This window comes from Clupea harengus, chromosome 2, assembly GCF_900700415.2.
Source record: "Clupea harengus chromosome 2, Ch_v2.0.2, whole genome shotgun sequence".
Lineage (NCBI taxonomy): Eukaryota > Metazoa > Chordata > Actinopteri > Clupeiformes > Clupeidae > Clupea > Clupea harengus.
The window spans coordinates 1,851,511-1,866,510 of NC_045153.1; the positions used below are offsets into that span (position 1 = coordinate 1,851,511).

Below are 15,000 nucleotides of genomic sequence, written 5' to 3' on the forward strand. Positions count from 1 at the left end.
CGGCGTGACGTGACGTGACGCTGTCTGGCCTCTACGGAGAGAACGTACGTCGTGTGGATGTCCTTCCTCATGATGGCCGACACTGGCAGTGAGGTCGCCGTGGTAACGCTGAGAGGGGTCTTTGAGTGTCTGCGGTGGATGGTGGAAGAGAAGGAGAGGAGACTAAAAACACTAAAACACACTAAAAACACACTTCCATAGCCACACACACACACACGCACACACACACACACACACACACAGACACAGACACAGACACAGACACACACAAAGACACTTCCATAGCCACCAGTGCTTCATGGTTACTCTCTCACACACACACACCAAACACACACCACAGTACACACACACACACACACACACAGACACACACACACACACACCACACACACACACACACACACACACAAACACCACACAAACACCACACACACACACACACACCACACCACACCACACCACACCACACCACACCACACACACACACACACACACACCACACACACACCACACACACACACAACACACACACACACCACACACACACACACACACCACACCACACCACACCACACACTGCACCACACACACCACACACACGCACACACACACCACACCACACCACACACACACACCACACCACACACACACACCACACCACACACACACCACACAACACACACACAACACACACACCACACCACACACAACACACACACCACACCACACCACACACACACACACAAACACCACACACACACGCACCACACATAAACACTTCTTTGCTTACTGCATGCGAGTTAATTTAATTCTCATCCGAGAAAAGACCAAAGGCCTCTGGATAGCATTATGTAGAACACACATATATAACACTTATGTAGAAACACAAAGATGTATGTAGAACATATATAAGAGGGCGTCCCTCTCTACCTTTAAGAAGCTCTTGAAGAGCCAACTCTTCAGAGAGCACCTCCCTTCCTAACTTGCACTTCTACTAGTACTTAACTTGCACTTACAGCAGTTACATTCCTGCACTTTTTCTTATTTCTTATGTAAAACAGCATTTATTGTTACACTAGGTCTCTATTGCTCGTAGCTTGATTATTCTCTCCCTTGTAAGTCGCTTTGGACAAAAGCGTCTGCTAAATGACTAAATGGAAATGGAAATGTCCACTTTACATATGCACATACTCTGCACTTTTATTGCTATTTTGCACTTCTGGTTGACTTAATGTAAATAACCCCAGAGATGTATGTAGAACACAGATATTTAACCGCTTATGTAGAACACACACACACACACACACACACACACACACACACACACACACACACACACATACACACACACACACACACACACACACACACACACTAACCGCTTATGTAGAACACAGATATATAACCGCTTATGTATAACCAGATATATATTCTCCCTCAGAACATTAGAGAATCAACCTCATTCAACTGTTTTAAAAGTAATCTCAAAACATGGTTGATAAATAACCAAGAATGTGATCACTAGTGGGTAAGCAGTAGAACTTGTATATTGGGATTGTATTTTATTTTATTGTATCTTATTTTATTTAGTTTTTTTGATTTATTGTCAATGTTATGTTTGATATATATATACGTCAATGCCTTTTTTTAGGTTGTATAGCCTTTTTCACTCTGGCAGGGGGACTGCCAATGGAAACTAGCCTTTTGGCTATAATTGGGTGCATTTACATTTTAATGTTCATGAATGTACACTGTCCCTCTTGATCAAATAAACAAATTGATTGATTGATTGATTGAAAGATGTGTGTTCAAAAGACAAGATTGAGATAGTAAAGATATGTATAAACAAATCAGAAAATGGTGGAGTTTCATGAAATAAATGCAAACAAAATAATATTTTTTTTTACAAATCATACATACATGACTCCGAAGGCAAATATGCTCATATTTCTGCAAAAGAATTGCTGAAGTTTGAAGCTGTAGTGTGTGTACAGAGTGTGTTTGTGTTTTGTATTTATTTATATTTATTTAAGTATACTGTAAACTGTTGTTAACAGTTAATATATTGTTCATAGTTTAATAATATATTTTTTTAATTTGAAGAAAGAAATTTGCCTTGGCAATAAAAAAAAGCTTTTCTTTAATGTCGTCAATCATCGTTTTGTGCTTTTTTGAATTTGTTTAAAGAATCGGTTCAGGCACCGTTCAGGCACCGGTATAGTTTTAAAAGTATCGGTTTAGCACCGGTATCGGTGTGTGTGTGCGTGTGTGGTGTGTGGTGTGTGGTGTGTGTGTGTGTGGTGTGTGTGTGTGTGTGTGGGGTCTGTGTGGTGTGTGTGTGTGTGTGAGTGTGTGTGTGTGTGTGTGTGTGTGTGTGTGTGTGTATGTGGTGTGTGTGCGTGTGTGTGTGTGTGTATGTGGTGTGTGTGTGTGTATGTGTGTGTATGTGTGTGTGTGTGTGTGGTGAGTGTGTGGTGTGTGTGTGTGTCTGCATGTGTGTGGTGTGTGTGTGTGTGTGTGTGTCTGCATGTGTGTGGTGTGTGTGTGTGTGTGTATCAGTGTTAATTTTGGCAGCTATTTTAGATTTAGTCTTAGTCTTAGTCTTTAGACGAAAATGCATATTAGTTTTAGTCACTTTTAGTCATTTTTATCCTGCTTAGTTTTAGTCTAGTTTTCGTCGACGAAAACTCAGAACATTTTAGTCTAGTTTTAGTCGACGAAGTCTCATTACATTTTAGTCTAGTTTTAGTCACATTAAACTAAAAATTAAGTCCATCTTATAGTCACATTAAACTCCTTTCCATCCCTTCTCAGGCCCGGGGACCCCTTGTGTGTTGTGTCTACAACTGCATAATAGTCAAGCTTGCAGTACTTAAACTGTGGATGCAATTAGTCTCTAAGATACAGATCTCCTATGCCTACAGCTGAATTCCAATGAATTCAATGTAAATAATAATTTTAAGGCAATACTTAATTAACAGTATTATCATTAAAATATAAGAGAATATCAAGTCTAGATTTTGAAGATTCAAATGATCTGATAACACAATACAACTACTATGCCTACCTGGCCTTAGTTAAATCAACCACATATCCTCCATATGAATTGCTGTGCAATCTGATAACCAACATACAGTATTTAGCTAGAGTAGACGGATAGTTTGAGAGTTGAAAGTAGTGCCAATGATAATAACAATTGCATAAATAGACAAGGATATGTAAACCAATCACATATTCATTTATTTTTTTCTTGATTAATGTCATGCGTGGCCTGTCCTATAGTCCATTCTGCAATGTGTTTACTAGCTAGTTATCGATAGCTAGTATAACTTAGCTATGCTACCTCATAGTTAGCCAACCTTAGCTAGCTAAAAGTTTTGGAACTCATTTGCCAAGCCAAACGGGAGGTTTAAATCGAAAATGACTAGCTAGTTATCCAAGCTGACACAACCTATACACTCGACTGCCCCTTTGAAGTTAACTTAACGTTGGCTAATATATTCGAATAACTAGTTAACATTAGCTAATTATCATTGACAGTTACTAGCTAATTTACCTTGGCATAAATGGCAGGGTTGTCTTGTGCGCTTTCAGGTGCCTCTTGTTGTGTTCTTCCCATCTATTTTGAAGCCACACGGTTTCTCTCCGGTTATTGCGGTGCATTGTGTTTTATTTTCTGTCAAGTTATAATTTAAGACTGTCCAGATATCTATTCTTATTTGTCTTCCAGTACCGAGTGCTTGAACTTCAGCCATCATAACGTTCAGCCATAGGGCGTCACTTGCATGTCTGGCCATCTCAGGGAGTGGAGGAGGGATAGATACAGGACCGGGCAACATTCAACCAATGATGTGCATACAAGTTTAGAAAAAAAAAACAATTGTGACTTAGTCAACCACCAACATTTTCGTCTCGTCTCGTCTCGTCAACGAGAGTTAAAATAGATTTAGTCATAGTTTTTATTTATAAAGATCCGTTTTCGTCACGTCTTAGTCTCGTCTTAGTCACGGGAAAAAGGTCGTTAACGAATATTTTTCGTCATAGTTTTCGTCAACGAAATTAACACTGGTGTGTATGTGGGGTGTGTGTTGTCTGTCTGGTGTGTGTGTGTGTGTGTGTGTGTGTGTGTGTGTGTGTGTGTGTGTGTGTGTGTGTGTGTGTGTGTGGTGTGTGTGTGTGTGTGTGCGTGTGTGTGTCTTACTTCTGCAGGTAAATGTGATACTCTGTCCCTGGTGGAGTGCCGTCTGCAGGAACCCAGTGTAGAGTGTGGTTGAAGTTCTGGGACTTCACAGTCAGGTTGGTGGGAGGGAGAAGAGCTGGAAAAGGTCCGAAAACACACACACACACACACACACACACACACACACACACAGAAGCACATTTGAACACACACACACACACACACACACACACACACAGTCATACAAAAAGTAAGCTCTCATATACAGTTACACACACATACACACACAGTTACCCACACACACTAAGAAGACAAATGAGACAAAAGAAGAGGGGATGAAAGAGGAGAAGAGGGGATGAAAGAGGAGAGGAGGAGAGGAGAGGAGAGAGAGAGGAGGAGAGAGAGAGAGAGTAGGAGAGGAGAGAGAGAGAGAGAGAGGAGGAGAGGAGAGAGAGAGGAGTACACTAACCACATGATTGAGGAGAAGAGAGAGAGAGGAGGAGAGGAGAGAGAGAGAGGAGGAGAGGAGAGAGGAGGAGAAGAGAGAGAGGAGGAGAGGAGTACACTAACCACATGATAGAGGAGAAGAGAGGAGGAGAGGAGGAGAGGAGGAGAGGAGAGAGAGAGACGAGGAGAGGAGAGGAGAGAGGAGGAGAGACGAGGAGAGAGAGGAGGAGAAGAGGAGAGGAGGAGAGAAGGAGAGGAGGAGAGGAGGAGAGGAGAGGAGAAGAGAGAGAGAGAGTAGGAGAGGAGAGAGGAGGAGAGGAGGACACTAAACACATGATGGAGGAGATAAGGAGAGGAGGAGAAGAGAGAGAGAGAGGAGGAGAGGAGGAGAGGAGGAGAAGAGAGAGAGAGGAGAAGAAGAGAGAGAGAGGAAGAGAGGAGGACACTAAACACATGATGGAGGAGAAGAGAGAGAGAGAGGAGAAAGGAGGAGGAGAGGAGGACACTAAACACATGATAGAGGAGTAGAGAGGAGGAGAAGAGAGAGGAGGAGGAGAGGAGTACACTAACCACATGATAGAGGAGAAGAGAGAGAGAGGAGGAGAGGAGGAGAGAGAGAGAGAGGAGGACACTAACCACATGATGAAGGAGAAGAGAGAGAGAGGAGGAGAGGAGAGAGGAGGAGAGAGAGAGAGAGTAGGAGAGGAGAGAGGAGGAGAGACGAGGAGAGAGAGGAGGAGAAGAGGAGAGGAGGAGAGAAGGAGAGGAGGAGAGGAGGAGAGGAGAGGAGAAGAGAGAGAGAGTAGGAGAGGAGAGAGGAGGAGAGAGAGGAGAAGAGAGAGGAGGAGAGAGAGGAGAAGAGGAGGAAAGGAAGAGAGGAGAGGAGGAGAAGAGGAGGAGAGGAGGAGAGGAGGACACTAAACACATGATAGAGGAGTAGAGAGGAGAGGAGGAGAAGAGGAGAGGAGAGGAGAAGAGAGAGAGAGAGTAGGAGAGGAGAGAGGAGGAGAGAGAGGAGAAGAGAGAGGAGGAGAGAGAGGAGAAGAGGAGAGCAGAAGAGAGAGAGAGGAGGAGAGGAGAGAGAGAGGAGGAGAGGAGGAAAGGAAGAGAGGAGAGGAGGAGAAGAGGAGGAGAGGAGGAGAGGAGCACACTAACCATATGACCAGGGCACCATCCACACAGCCCACAGCAGGACCTTCATCGTGTCAGAAGAGAGGTCTAGTGATCACATCTGCATCCTGACACACACACACACACACACACACACACACACGTACACACACACACACACACACAAACACACACGTACACACACACACACAGACAGACAGTACAACGTCATTAATGAAGGAACTGAGACAAGAGATAGGCTTCGCAGCCCACATAAACCAGACCACCGGAAAAAGAAAACGTTTCGAACGAAAAGCGTCGCTATTTGCCTTTTTTTCCGCTCGTGTTGTTCATGAGCTCCGCATGAGTCATAAACTCAAACCACACGACACACACACACACACACACACACACACACCACACGACACAAAGTCCAACCGGGGACGCCCCAAGCAGCTCGCATAGAGTCCGCACGCACAAGGACATATGTCTCGGCATGAACACGAACAGCACAAAACAATGACAAATACACCTACAGCCTATTAGAGTGAAAAGTGATCGAGGGCTTTTGAAAACACCCTTGGTTGAAGACACACTGATATATCCGCGTAGGGATACAATGAGGGGTTCAAAGATGAAGTGGACATCTTACAAATTAGACAGATTACGTAGCCAATGGGTTTCACGTCCGAAAATGAGATCAGATAAACCACTGAGGTCTTCCCAAAAGAGCTGAACCTAAGCCACGGTTACTAGTTTGGCCATTTTGTCAAATAATAGGCATTGCATAATGCTTGTCAAACGTGCAGTTACTCTTAAGAATGTCAAGAGTACACTTGATTAACTTTACCGTCATTCTGCCCGCCTGCTTCGCTCTGCTCGTCTTGAACACTTGAAGTGGAGAAAGTGTTAAAGTCGGCCTACCAGAAACCTGTCAGAGAGGAACCAAAACAATCGCGCAGATGGCTGTCTGACCGGTGAGTTCGGTAACTGTCAAAAACACACAACAGTCGGGTAGGCCTACTAACAACGCGAAAGACTTAAACTCCCGACCGATCGGTTGGTCTCACGCACAGGCAATTCGCTTTCCAAACGTCATTCTCTCTCGCGTATCACGTGACCTTGCAGTTCCTTGAAACGGAGAGCGCTCGTTCCAGCGGGTCCTCCCTGAATGTTTGTGGATCGGTGTAGGATACATGACGACTATGGACGCTAGAGGGCGCACACCACACAATCAGCCAAAGATTTCAACCCGACCAAAACAAACCAATAGCTCGTGTAGCCTTCGTTCATTAGGGGGCTCAGAACAGTCTGGTCCTGATAAAGGCTATTTGATTCATTTCGTAGCCTACTTGTCATGCGACCGTTAGATTCATAATCATTTGTCAGCACACTGAACATGAAAAAGACCTTAATTAGTTGGGCCTAGAGGCCGTGTCCTTGACAATTCTTTTCATTCAGTCTGTAATCAATCAATAGGCTATGTAGTTTACTTTTTATTCAGTCTGTAATAAATAAATAGTTTACTTTTTTCTAAATGATAGAGGAACTCAATTTAGTTACCAGAACATTCCGTTTGGATCTGTCAGTTTGGTGGTTGCTACCCAGATAGCACGTGATAAACCGGTCCACACACACACACACACACACAGACACACAGATACACACACACACACACACACACACATACACACACACACACACACACACTGTGGTGGAAAATATGTGAATGAAAAACGTATTAACCTGTGAGGTAGGTAGGGTGTTGAGCGGTAGAGGCAGTAACCAGGAGAAGGTGTTCAATGTTCCCAAAAAGGTGCAGATCCCCGGTGGTGAGAATGGGCAATCACACCTCGTCCTCACTGACCCTGAGTACCGGGGCCCCCCCTTAGAACATAGTTATTAACCTTGTTTTAATGTTGGCATTGGCCAAACATTAGATAACATTCCTATTAACATTACTAAAGTTAGAACATATTGTCATACTGTATGAAAATGCACATAAGACTGAGACACAAATTAACGTTATGCGCCTGCTAACCTGGCAAGCAAGATAGCAGGCAGGATGGGACACTTTTACCCATCACCCCAGACATACAGAGAAATGATTCATATTTTCCACAAGTGTCCCTCATTTCAGTGGCTGTCCGGTTGTCTCCTAGTTGCAAGTGAATATGATTTTTGCAAATCGCAACTCGAGCAGACCCCAGGTGGTGAGAATGGGCAGGCACACCTCCTCCTCACTGACCCTGAGTACCGGGGCCCCCCAGGGCCCCCCAGGGCTGCGTACTCAGTCCCCTCCTGTACTCCCTGTACACACAGGACTGTTTGGCAACACACAGTTCTAACATCATCCTATTTTGGCAACACACAGTACTAACATCATCCTGAAGTTTGCAGACGACACTACCATCCTGGGTCTCATCTCTAACAACGATGAGACCGCCTATAGAGATGAGGTAAGGGGTCTGGCAGCATGGTGCCAAGACAACAACTTGTCTCTCAACGTCTGCAAAACCAAGGAGATGATCGTGGATTTCAGGAAGCTGCAGAGGGGGGGTCACCACCCCATACACATCGAAGAAGCTGCAGTGGAGAGAGTCTCCAACTTCAAATTCCTCGGTGTGTACATCAAGGATGACCTTACCTGGTCCATGCAAGCAGGCTCGGCAGTCAAAACTGCACAGAAGCGGCTTTACTTCTTGAGGAGACTCAAGAAGTTTGGCATGTCTGCTAAAACTCTAATAAACTTCTATAGATGCACCATCAAGAGCATCCTCTCAGGCTGCATCACTGCCTGGTATGGTAGCTGCTCCGCTGCTGATCGCAAGGCCCTGCAGAGGGTGGTGAAGACAGCGGAGCGTATCACCGGCGGCCATCTCCCCTCCGTGCAAGGCATCTATAACACTAAATGCCTGAGAAAAGCACGGAACATTGTAAAGGACCACAGCCACCCAGGCTATGGAATATTCACATTGCTGCCGTCTAGCAGACGCTACCGGAGCATCCAAACACGGACTACCAGACTTACAAACAGCTTTTTCCCCCAGGCTGTAAGGCTTCTGAATCAGCAACTTTGATCCACTGAATAGTGGCCATCACCATTCACTTTCTGCTCCCCCTCTCATACAACCACACTTCCTACATATATTTGCACAATTTTTTATTTTTAACTTAATTTAATATTCCTCACTTCTTCACACTTTAAACTGCTGCTAGCTCTTCTTGTACTTTAACTTGTTGTTACTTGTTAATGTTATATGTTATAGTGTTATATGTTATATGCTATATGTTATATGTTACAGTGTTATAGGGTTAAATGTCATTTTTGGTATATGTTACTATGTTACTATGTTACTATGTTATCTGTATCTACTGTCTACTGTCTACTGCGTAGATGTTGCTGGCCAAGTCTTAAGAATTTCGCTGCGCTGAAGCAATTTGGTGTATGCGACAATAAACTCTTTGACTTTGACTTTTTATTTATTTAGATTTATTTAAGAGATTTATTTAAGGCTGCCGGCAGGTGAACAGACAAACGGATTTTACACCTAACAGAAATAACTTTTCCAAAACAAAAAAAATACTAGTAATACTGACTGGCAGTAACATGTTAGTTACAAGTGCACAGGCATCCTCTCACCTCAGAGGCCCTAGAGGCCCCATCTAGACACAGGCATCCTCTCACCCCAGAGGCCCCACCCAGACACACTCATCCTCTCACCCCAGAGGCCCCACCCAGACACACTCATCCTCTCACCCCAGAGGCCCCATCCAGACTCAGGCATCCTCTCACCCCAGAGGCCCCATCCAGACACAGGCATCCTCTCACCTCAGGCATCCTCTCACCCCAGAGGCCCCAGACTCAGGCATCCAGACACACTCATCCTCTCACCCCAGAGGCCCCATCCAGACACAGGCATCCTCTCACCTCAGGCATCCTCTCACCCCAGAGGCCCCAGACTCAGGCATCCAGACACACTCATCCTCTCACCCCAGAGGCCCCATCCAGACACACACATCCTCTCACCTCAGAGGCCCCATCCAGACACAGGCATCCTCTCACCTCAGAGGCCCCAGCTAGAGGCCCCATCCTCTCACCCCAGAGACCCCAGACACACTCATCCTCTCACCTCAGAGACCCCATCCAGAGACCCCAGACACAGGCATCCTCTCACCCCAGAGGCCCCACCCAGACACAGGCATCCTCTCACCCCAGAGGCCCCACCCAGACACACTCATCCTCTCACCCCAGAGGCCCCAGAGGCCCCATCCAGACTCAGGCATCCAGACACACTCATCCTCTCACCCCAGACGCCCCAGACACAGGCATCCTCTCACCTCAGAGGCCCCAGAGGCCCCATCCAGACTCAGGCATCCAGACACACTCATCCTCTCACCCCAGACGCCCCAGACACAGGCATCCTCTCACCCCAGAGGCCCCACCCAGACACAGGCATCCTCTCACCTCAGGCATCCTCTCACCTCCGAGGCCCCAGCTAGAGGCCCCATCCTCTCACCTCAGAGCTAGACTGACCTGCCATTACCTGGATGCAGGTAATATTCCCCATAACTCCTCCTCCTCTCAGGAGTTAACCAACATACAGGAATCAATTAGCTTCACAAAAATACATATGGGTGCAGCCTAGCTTAGCCCATTAGCTCAAAGTTCTTTCTTACTCGACACCAAAGTTCAGAAACAAAAGTCTGTAATCCGAAATTCTTCGTTTGAAAGTTTACTTAAAATGATTTAAATAATACAGTATAAAATTCAGGATAATACTTTTCTAACAAGTTAACTGGCATTAGTGTAGGTAAAAAGACTGTGTTGCTCCAAGGTTCAATAGCTTCTGACTGCTTCGTGGTGTTTCTTGTTCTTTCATATCGAATCAAACATCCAATCAAATTACGTTATTCTTAGCATCACTGGTCAACTATCAATATTTCCATTTCTACATTACACATGCAACACAATTTCTTCTTAGTTCTCATAAATATCATTCAATCTTAAATTCTCAATCTACAATTATTCGAAAATTATTATTTCCACAGAAATACATTTTAGCCATTAAAGGTATAATGCATACAACAATTCATATTTGTCATCACCACATGCACAAATATACTAATTGGGCTTCTGACAGCCAGATATAATAACATTATCCTATATGGACAAAAACACCCCTTTCTCAGATGGAACAATCCATTGTATGGACAAAAACACCCCTTTCTCAGATGAAACAATCCATTGTTTGGCGCCCCTGCGCGAATAAAGACGTCCTGTCAGATGCGCTCGGCTTTGGCCTTTTGGCGCTGGTTATGCTGCAGGTAAGCTCCGCAATTTAAAACATTCTTCAGTTTGTAGTCCATTCCCATTAGCGATCCGAATCACAGGCGCGCTCACAGCACGGCGCGCAACATGCCGTTTCACCCGCGATTGCGTTTCACTCGAACTTAGTATACAGTCCACCAAGCACTTACTCTATTCAACCCGCTGCACACTTATTTACATTAAACAGTCCCATCTGTGGTTCAATCACAAACAATTCCCCACACATAAGTGCACACCTTTTGTCCATAAAAACCCAACCCATCATAACGTGAAAGCACAGTCCATGCTTTTAAAATTGGCGCTGGTATTCCTAAAGTCTTCCAGTGCGCTATTTAAAGTGTTTCAGTGCTCTATTTAAAGTGTTTCAGTGCGCTATTTAAAGTGTTTCAGTGCGCTATTTAAAGTGTTTCAGTGCGCTATTTAAAGTGTTTCAGTGCGCTATTTAAAGTGTTTCAGTGCGCTATTTAAAGTGTTTCAGTGCTCTATTTAAAGTCTTTCAGTGCTCTATTTAAAGTGTTTCAGTGCGCTATTTAAAGTGTTTCAGTGCGCTATTTAAAGTCTTTTAGTGCTCTATTTAAAGTGTTTCAGTGCGCTATTTAAAGTGTTTCAGTGCGCTATTTAAAGTGTTTCAGTGCGCTATTTAAAGTGTTTCAGTGCGCTATTTAAAGTCTTTTAGTGCTCTATTTAAAGTGTTTCAGTGCGCTATTTAAAGTGTTTCAGTGCGCTATTTAAAGTGTTTCAGTGCGCTATTTAAAGTCTTTTAGTGCTCTATTTAAAGTGTTTCAGTGCGCTATTTAAAGTGTTTCAGTGCGCTATTTAAAGTGTTTCAGTGCGCTATTTAAAGTCTTTTAGTGCTCTATTTAAAGTGACGGCGCAGATGTTGCTCCATCACAGTGTATTATTAACCATCAGCTTGACTGCCACACCCTCCTCCAGCCACTGAACATTTGCACCAGAATGTTTTTTCTACCACTTATTACAGTCTTAATCGTACTTATACCTTACAATACCTCTTAAATATAATATTACTAATACCTCTTTCACTTCATCTCACTTATTACCACCACTAATACTTACACCTGCACTTTACATATACTTATCATACCTACACTTCTTACCTCAATTGCTGCTATTCTTGTCCCAATTACTGTTCATATTGCATATCCATTTCTTACTGTTCATATTGCATATCTATTTCTTACTGTACATATCAATGTATTCACTTATTACACTTTACATATGCACATACTCTGCACTTTTTGCTATTTTGCACTTCTGGTTGGATGCTAAACTGCATTTTCGTTGCCTCAGTACTTGTACTCTGTGCATTGACAATAAAGTTGAATCTAATTTAAATCTAATAATCACCAGTATGGGTAGAAGGTACATTGTCAGGGGTAACGGAGGTTTTCAGATACACTGACGTTGCCATGGCACTGGGGAGGTGATTGTCGCTAAGATTGAGTGTTGAATATCGCGGGTGGGTTTTGGGGAAATGTTTTAGAATGTATTGACTAGCCAATGAGCCGCCCCTGATGAATTATTGTTTGCCGTGAAATGATGACTAGTTTGCCGTGTCTATTTAAGAGTTTTTAGTGCCATTTGTTTCATTGTCTAAACCAGCTTTCACTATTTGTTTATGTCAGTTTTATTTTTAGTTCAAGGTGTATACACTTTTGAACAAAATTGTAATGGGCATGTTCAAATATTATTTAGCACAGCAGTTCTCAAACTCTTGTATATCACGGACCCCTAAACTGCCGCAAATAAGACCAGGGAGGGATCCCCATTTGATAAGATTATTTTACAGGCTAGATATTTGATGTTTTATCACAAAAATGTTATGAAACCCACTACCAAATCAGTCATACATTCTGTAACTTATGGCTGGAATTAGTCAAAACACACCCCCTGGCACCCCATCAAGGAAAAGGACCCCTAGGCTATGGGTCTCTGTTGGGGTTTATTAACATTCATTTTCTTTTATATAATATTCCCCAACATACCCCAACACACCCCAACACACACACACACACACACACACACACACACACACACACACCCCACTGTGAGAGTTTGATGACCTATTCTGTGTGTGTGTGTGTGTGTGTGTGTGTGTGTGTGTGTGTGTGTGTGTGTGTGTGTGTGTGTGTGTGTGTGTGTGTGTGTGTGTTAAGGTGTTAAGGACCCCACTGTGAGAGTTTGATGACCTATTCTTAGGTTTGATTTGGGTTATTTAAAATATGATAATGTATACATACATGTTGTATATGCTGTGCATAATCTATTAAGAGAATATTATATAAAAGAAAATGAATGTTAATAAACCTGTTTGTACTCTTTTTTTGTTTCTTCCCCTTACCCAATGAGAATCGATAAACAATTGGATCGATAAGGAATCGGATCGATAAGCAGAATCGAAAATTGAATCGGAATCAATAATATCTTATCAATTCCCATCCCTATCCCTAACTATGCAAAACATGATATAACAGTATGAACAACTTTTTGCTTACACAAAGAAACAGACACACACAAACCTTAAAATACATTTATTATCTCCATCCATCTTTTAATTCTATTGTGAGCTCAAGTGTTCCATAGAACAGGGATGATCCTATTATGGCCCTACATCATGTTAACAGGCATGTCCACAGAGTGTTAAGGTATGGTGTGTGTGTGTGTGTGTGTGTGTGTGTGTGTTTGGGGTATGATGTGTGTGTGTGTGTGTGTGTTTTGGGTATGGTGTGTGTGTGTGTGTGTGTGTGTGTGTGTTGGGGTATGGTGTGTGTGTGTGTGTTGGGGTATGGTGTGTGTGTGAGTGTGTGTGTGTTGGGGTATGGTGTGTGTTGGGGTAAGGTGTGTGTGTGTGTGTGTGTGTGTGTGTGTGTGTGTGTGTGTGTGTGTGTGGCTACCACTACGGTTAGCAACTCAGGCTAACAGTTAGGGGGAGCGTGCCTATGTTCCCACAGCCCTATATTCCCACATTTCTAAGAGCTTTTTCAAAATGAGGTCTTATGTTCCCACAGCTCTGTGTTCCCACATTTCTAATATTCATTACAAAATTAGGCCCCATGTTCCTACAGTTCCCACATTTCTACCCCTGCCTGGTAGTTAGGGGTTCACCATTCAGTAGCTGGGGATTTGAAGGAGCTCTGAAGGACCATAGGGTTTAATTTTCAGAAAAATCTAGAAATGTGGGAACATCGGGACTCATTTTTCAAAATAAATCTGGGAACATTGGGGTTAGCAACTCAGGCTAACTGTAAGGTTAGCAACTCAGGCTACACGTTTGAACTAGTTGTGGCCTTCTAATCATACTAAATACATATTAAACACGTATGTAGTGTTTCTCATCTTCACTGTCGATACGTTATTGAACGAGCCGCATTATATTTCGAGGAAGGCAAAGCTGTCAGAAACTGTGTTTTATTGTAATCCCTGAAATCCAATTACAAAGGCTGAAAGTCATGCAAACTGTTAGTAACCATTTCAGTTTTCCAAAAGTTTTCTTTCTGAACTATCCATATTATATACAGATCAGATATCTTTTAGTGTCTCATATACACCGAGGTGCCCATCCTTACGCCACAACACAGCGAGACCTCAGAGAGAACATCAGTGATACGTTAGCGCCCGGCAAGTTAGCGTCCGGCTCTGAATCAGATCGGACCAGGTCTGGCCCACTGTACTTTTGGGCTACAGTACCATTAGCAATTAGCATTATAGCTGTACTTTTGGGCTACAGTAGGATTAGCATTATAGCTGTACTTTTGGGCTAGATTAGCATTAGCAATTAGCATTATAGCTGTACTTTTGGGCTAGATTAGCATTAGCAATTAGCATTATTGCTGTACTTTTGGACTACAGTAGAACTAGCATTATAGCTGTACTTTTGGGCTAGATTAGCATTAGCAATTAGCATTATGGC

At 43.4% G+C, this 15,000-nt stretch overlaps 1 protein-coding gene across 6 annotated transcripts in view; it reads right to left on the reverse strand.

Annotated features, from left to right (window-relative positions):
• Positions 1-6,904, reverse strand: part of crfb1 (cytokine receptor family member b1) — a 24,393-nt gene extending 17,489 nt beyond the window's left edge. For 5 of the 6 annotated variants that reach the window (XM_031580496.2, XM_042709476.1, XM_031580502.2 and 2 more), the window contains exons 1-4: positions 6,588-6,904; positions 5,783-5,865; positions 4,202-4,316; positions 1-129 (exon numbers count right to left, since the gene is read on the reverse strand). The exon at positions 1-129 is cut by the window's left edge and continues 32 nt beyond it. In XM_031580496.2, coding sequence (XP_031436356.2) covers positions 1-129; positions 4,202-4,316; positions 5,783-5,828 — 290 coding nt within the window. In that variant the 5' untranslated portion in view covers positions 5,829-5,865; positions 6,588-6,904. The remainder of the gene's footprint in view (positions 130-4,201; positions 4,317-5,782; positions 5,866-6,587) is intronic. The other variant, XM_042709475.1, reaches the window with a different exon arrangement.
• Positions 6,905-15,000: the final 8,096 nt, after the last annotated feature.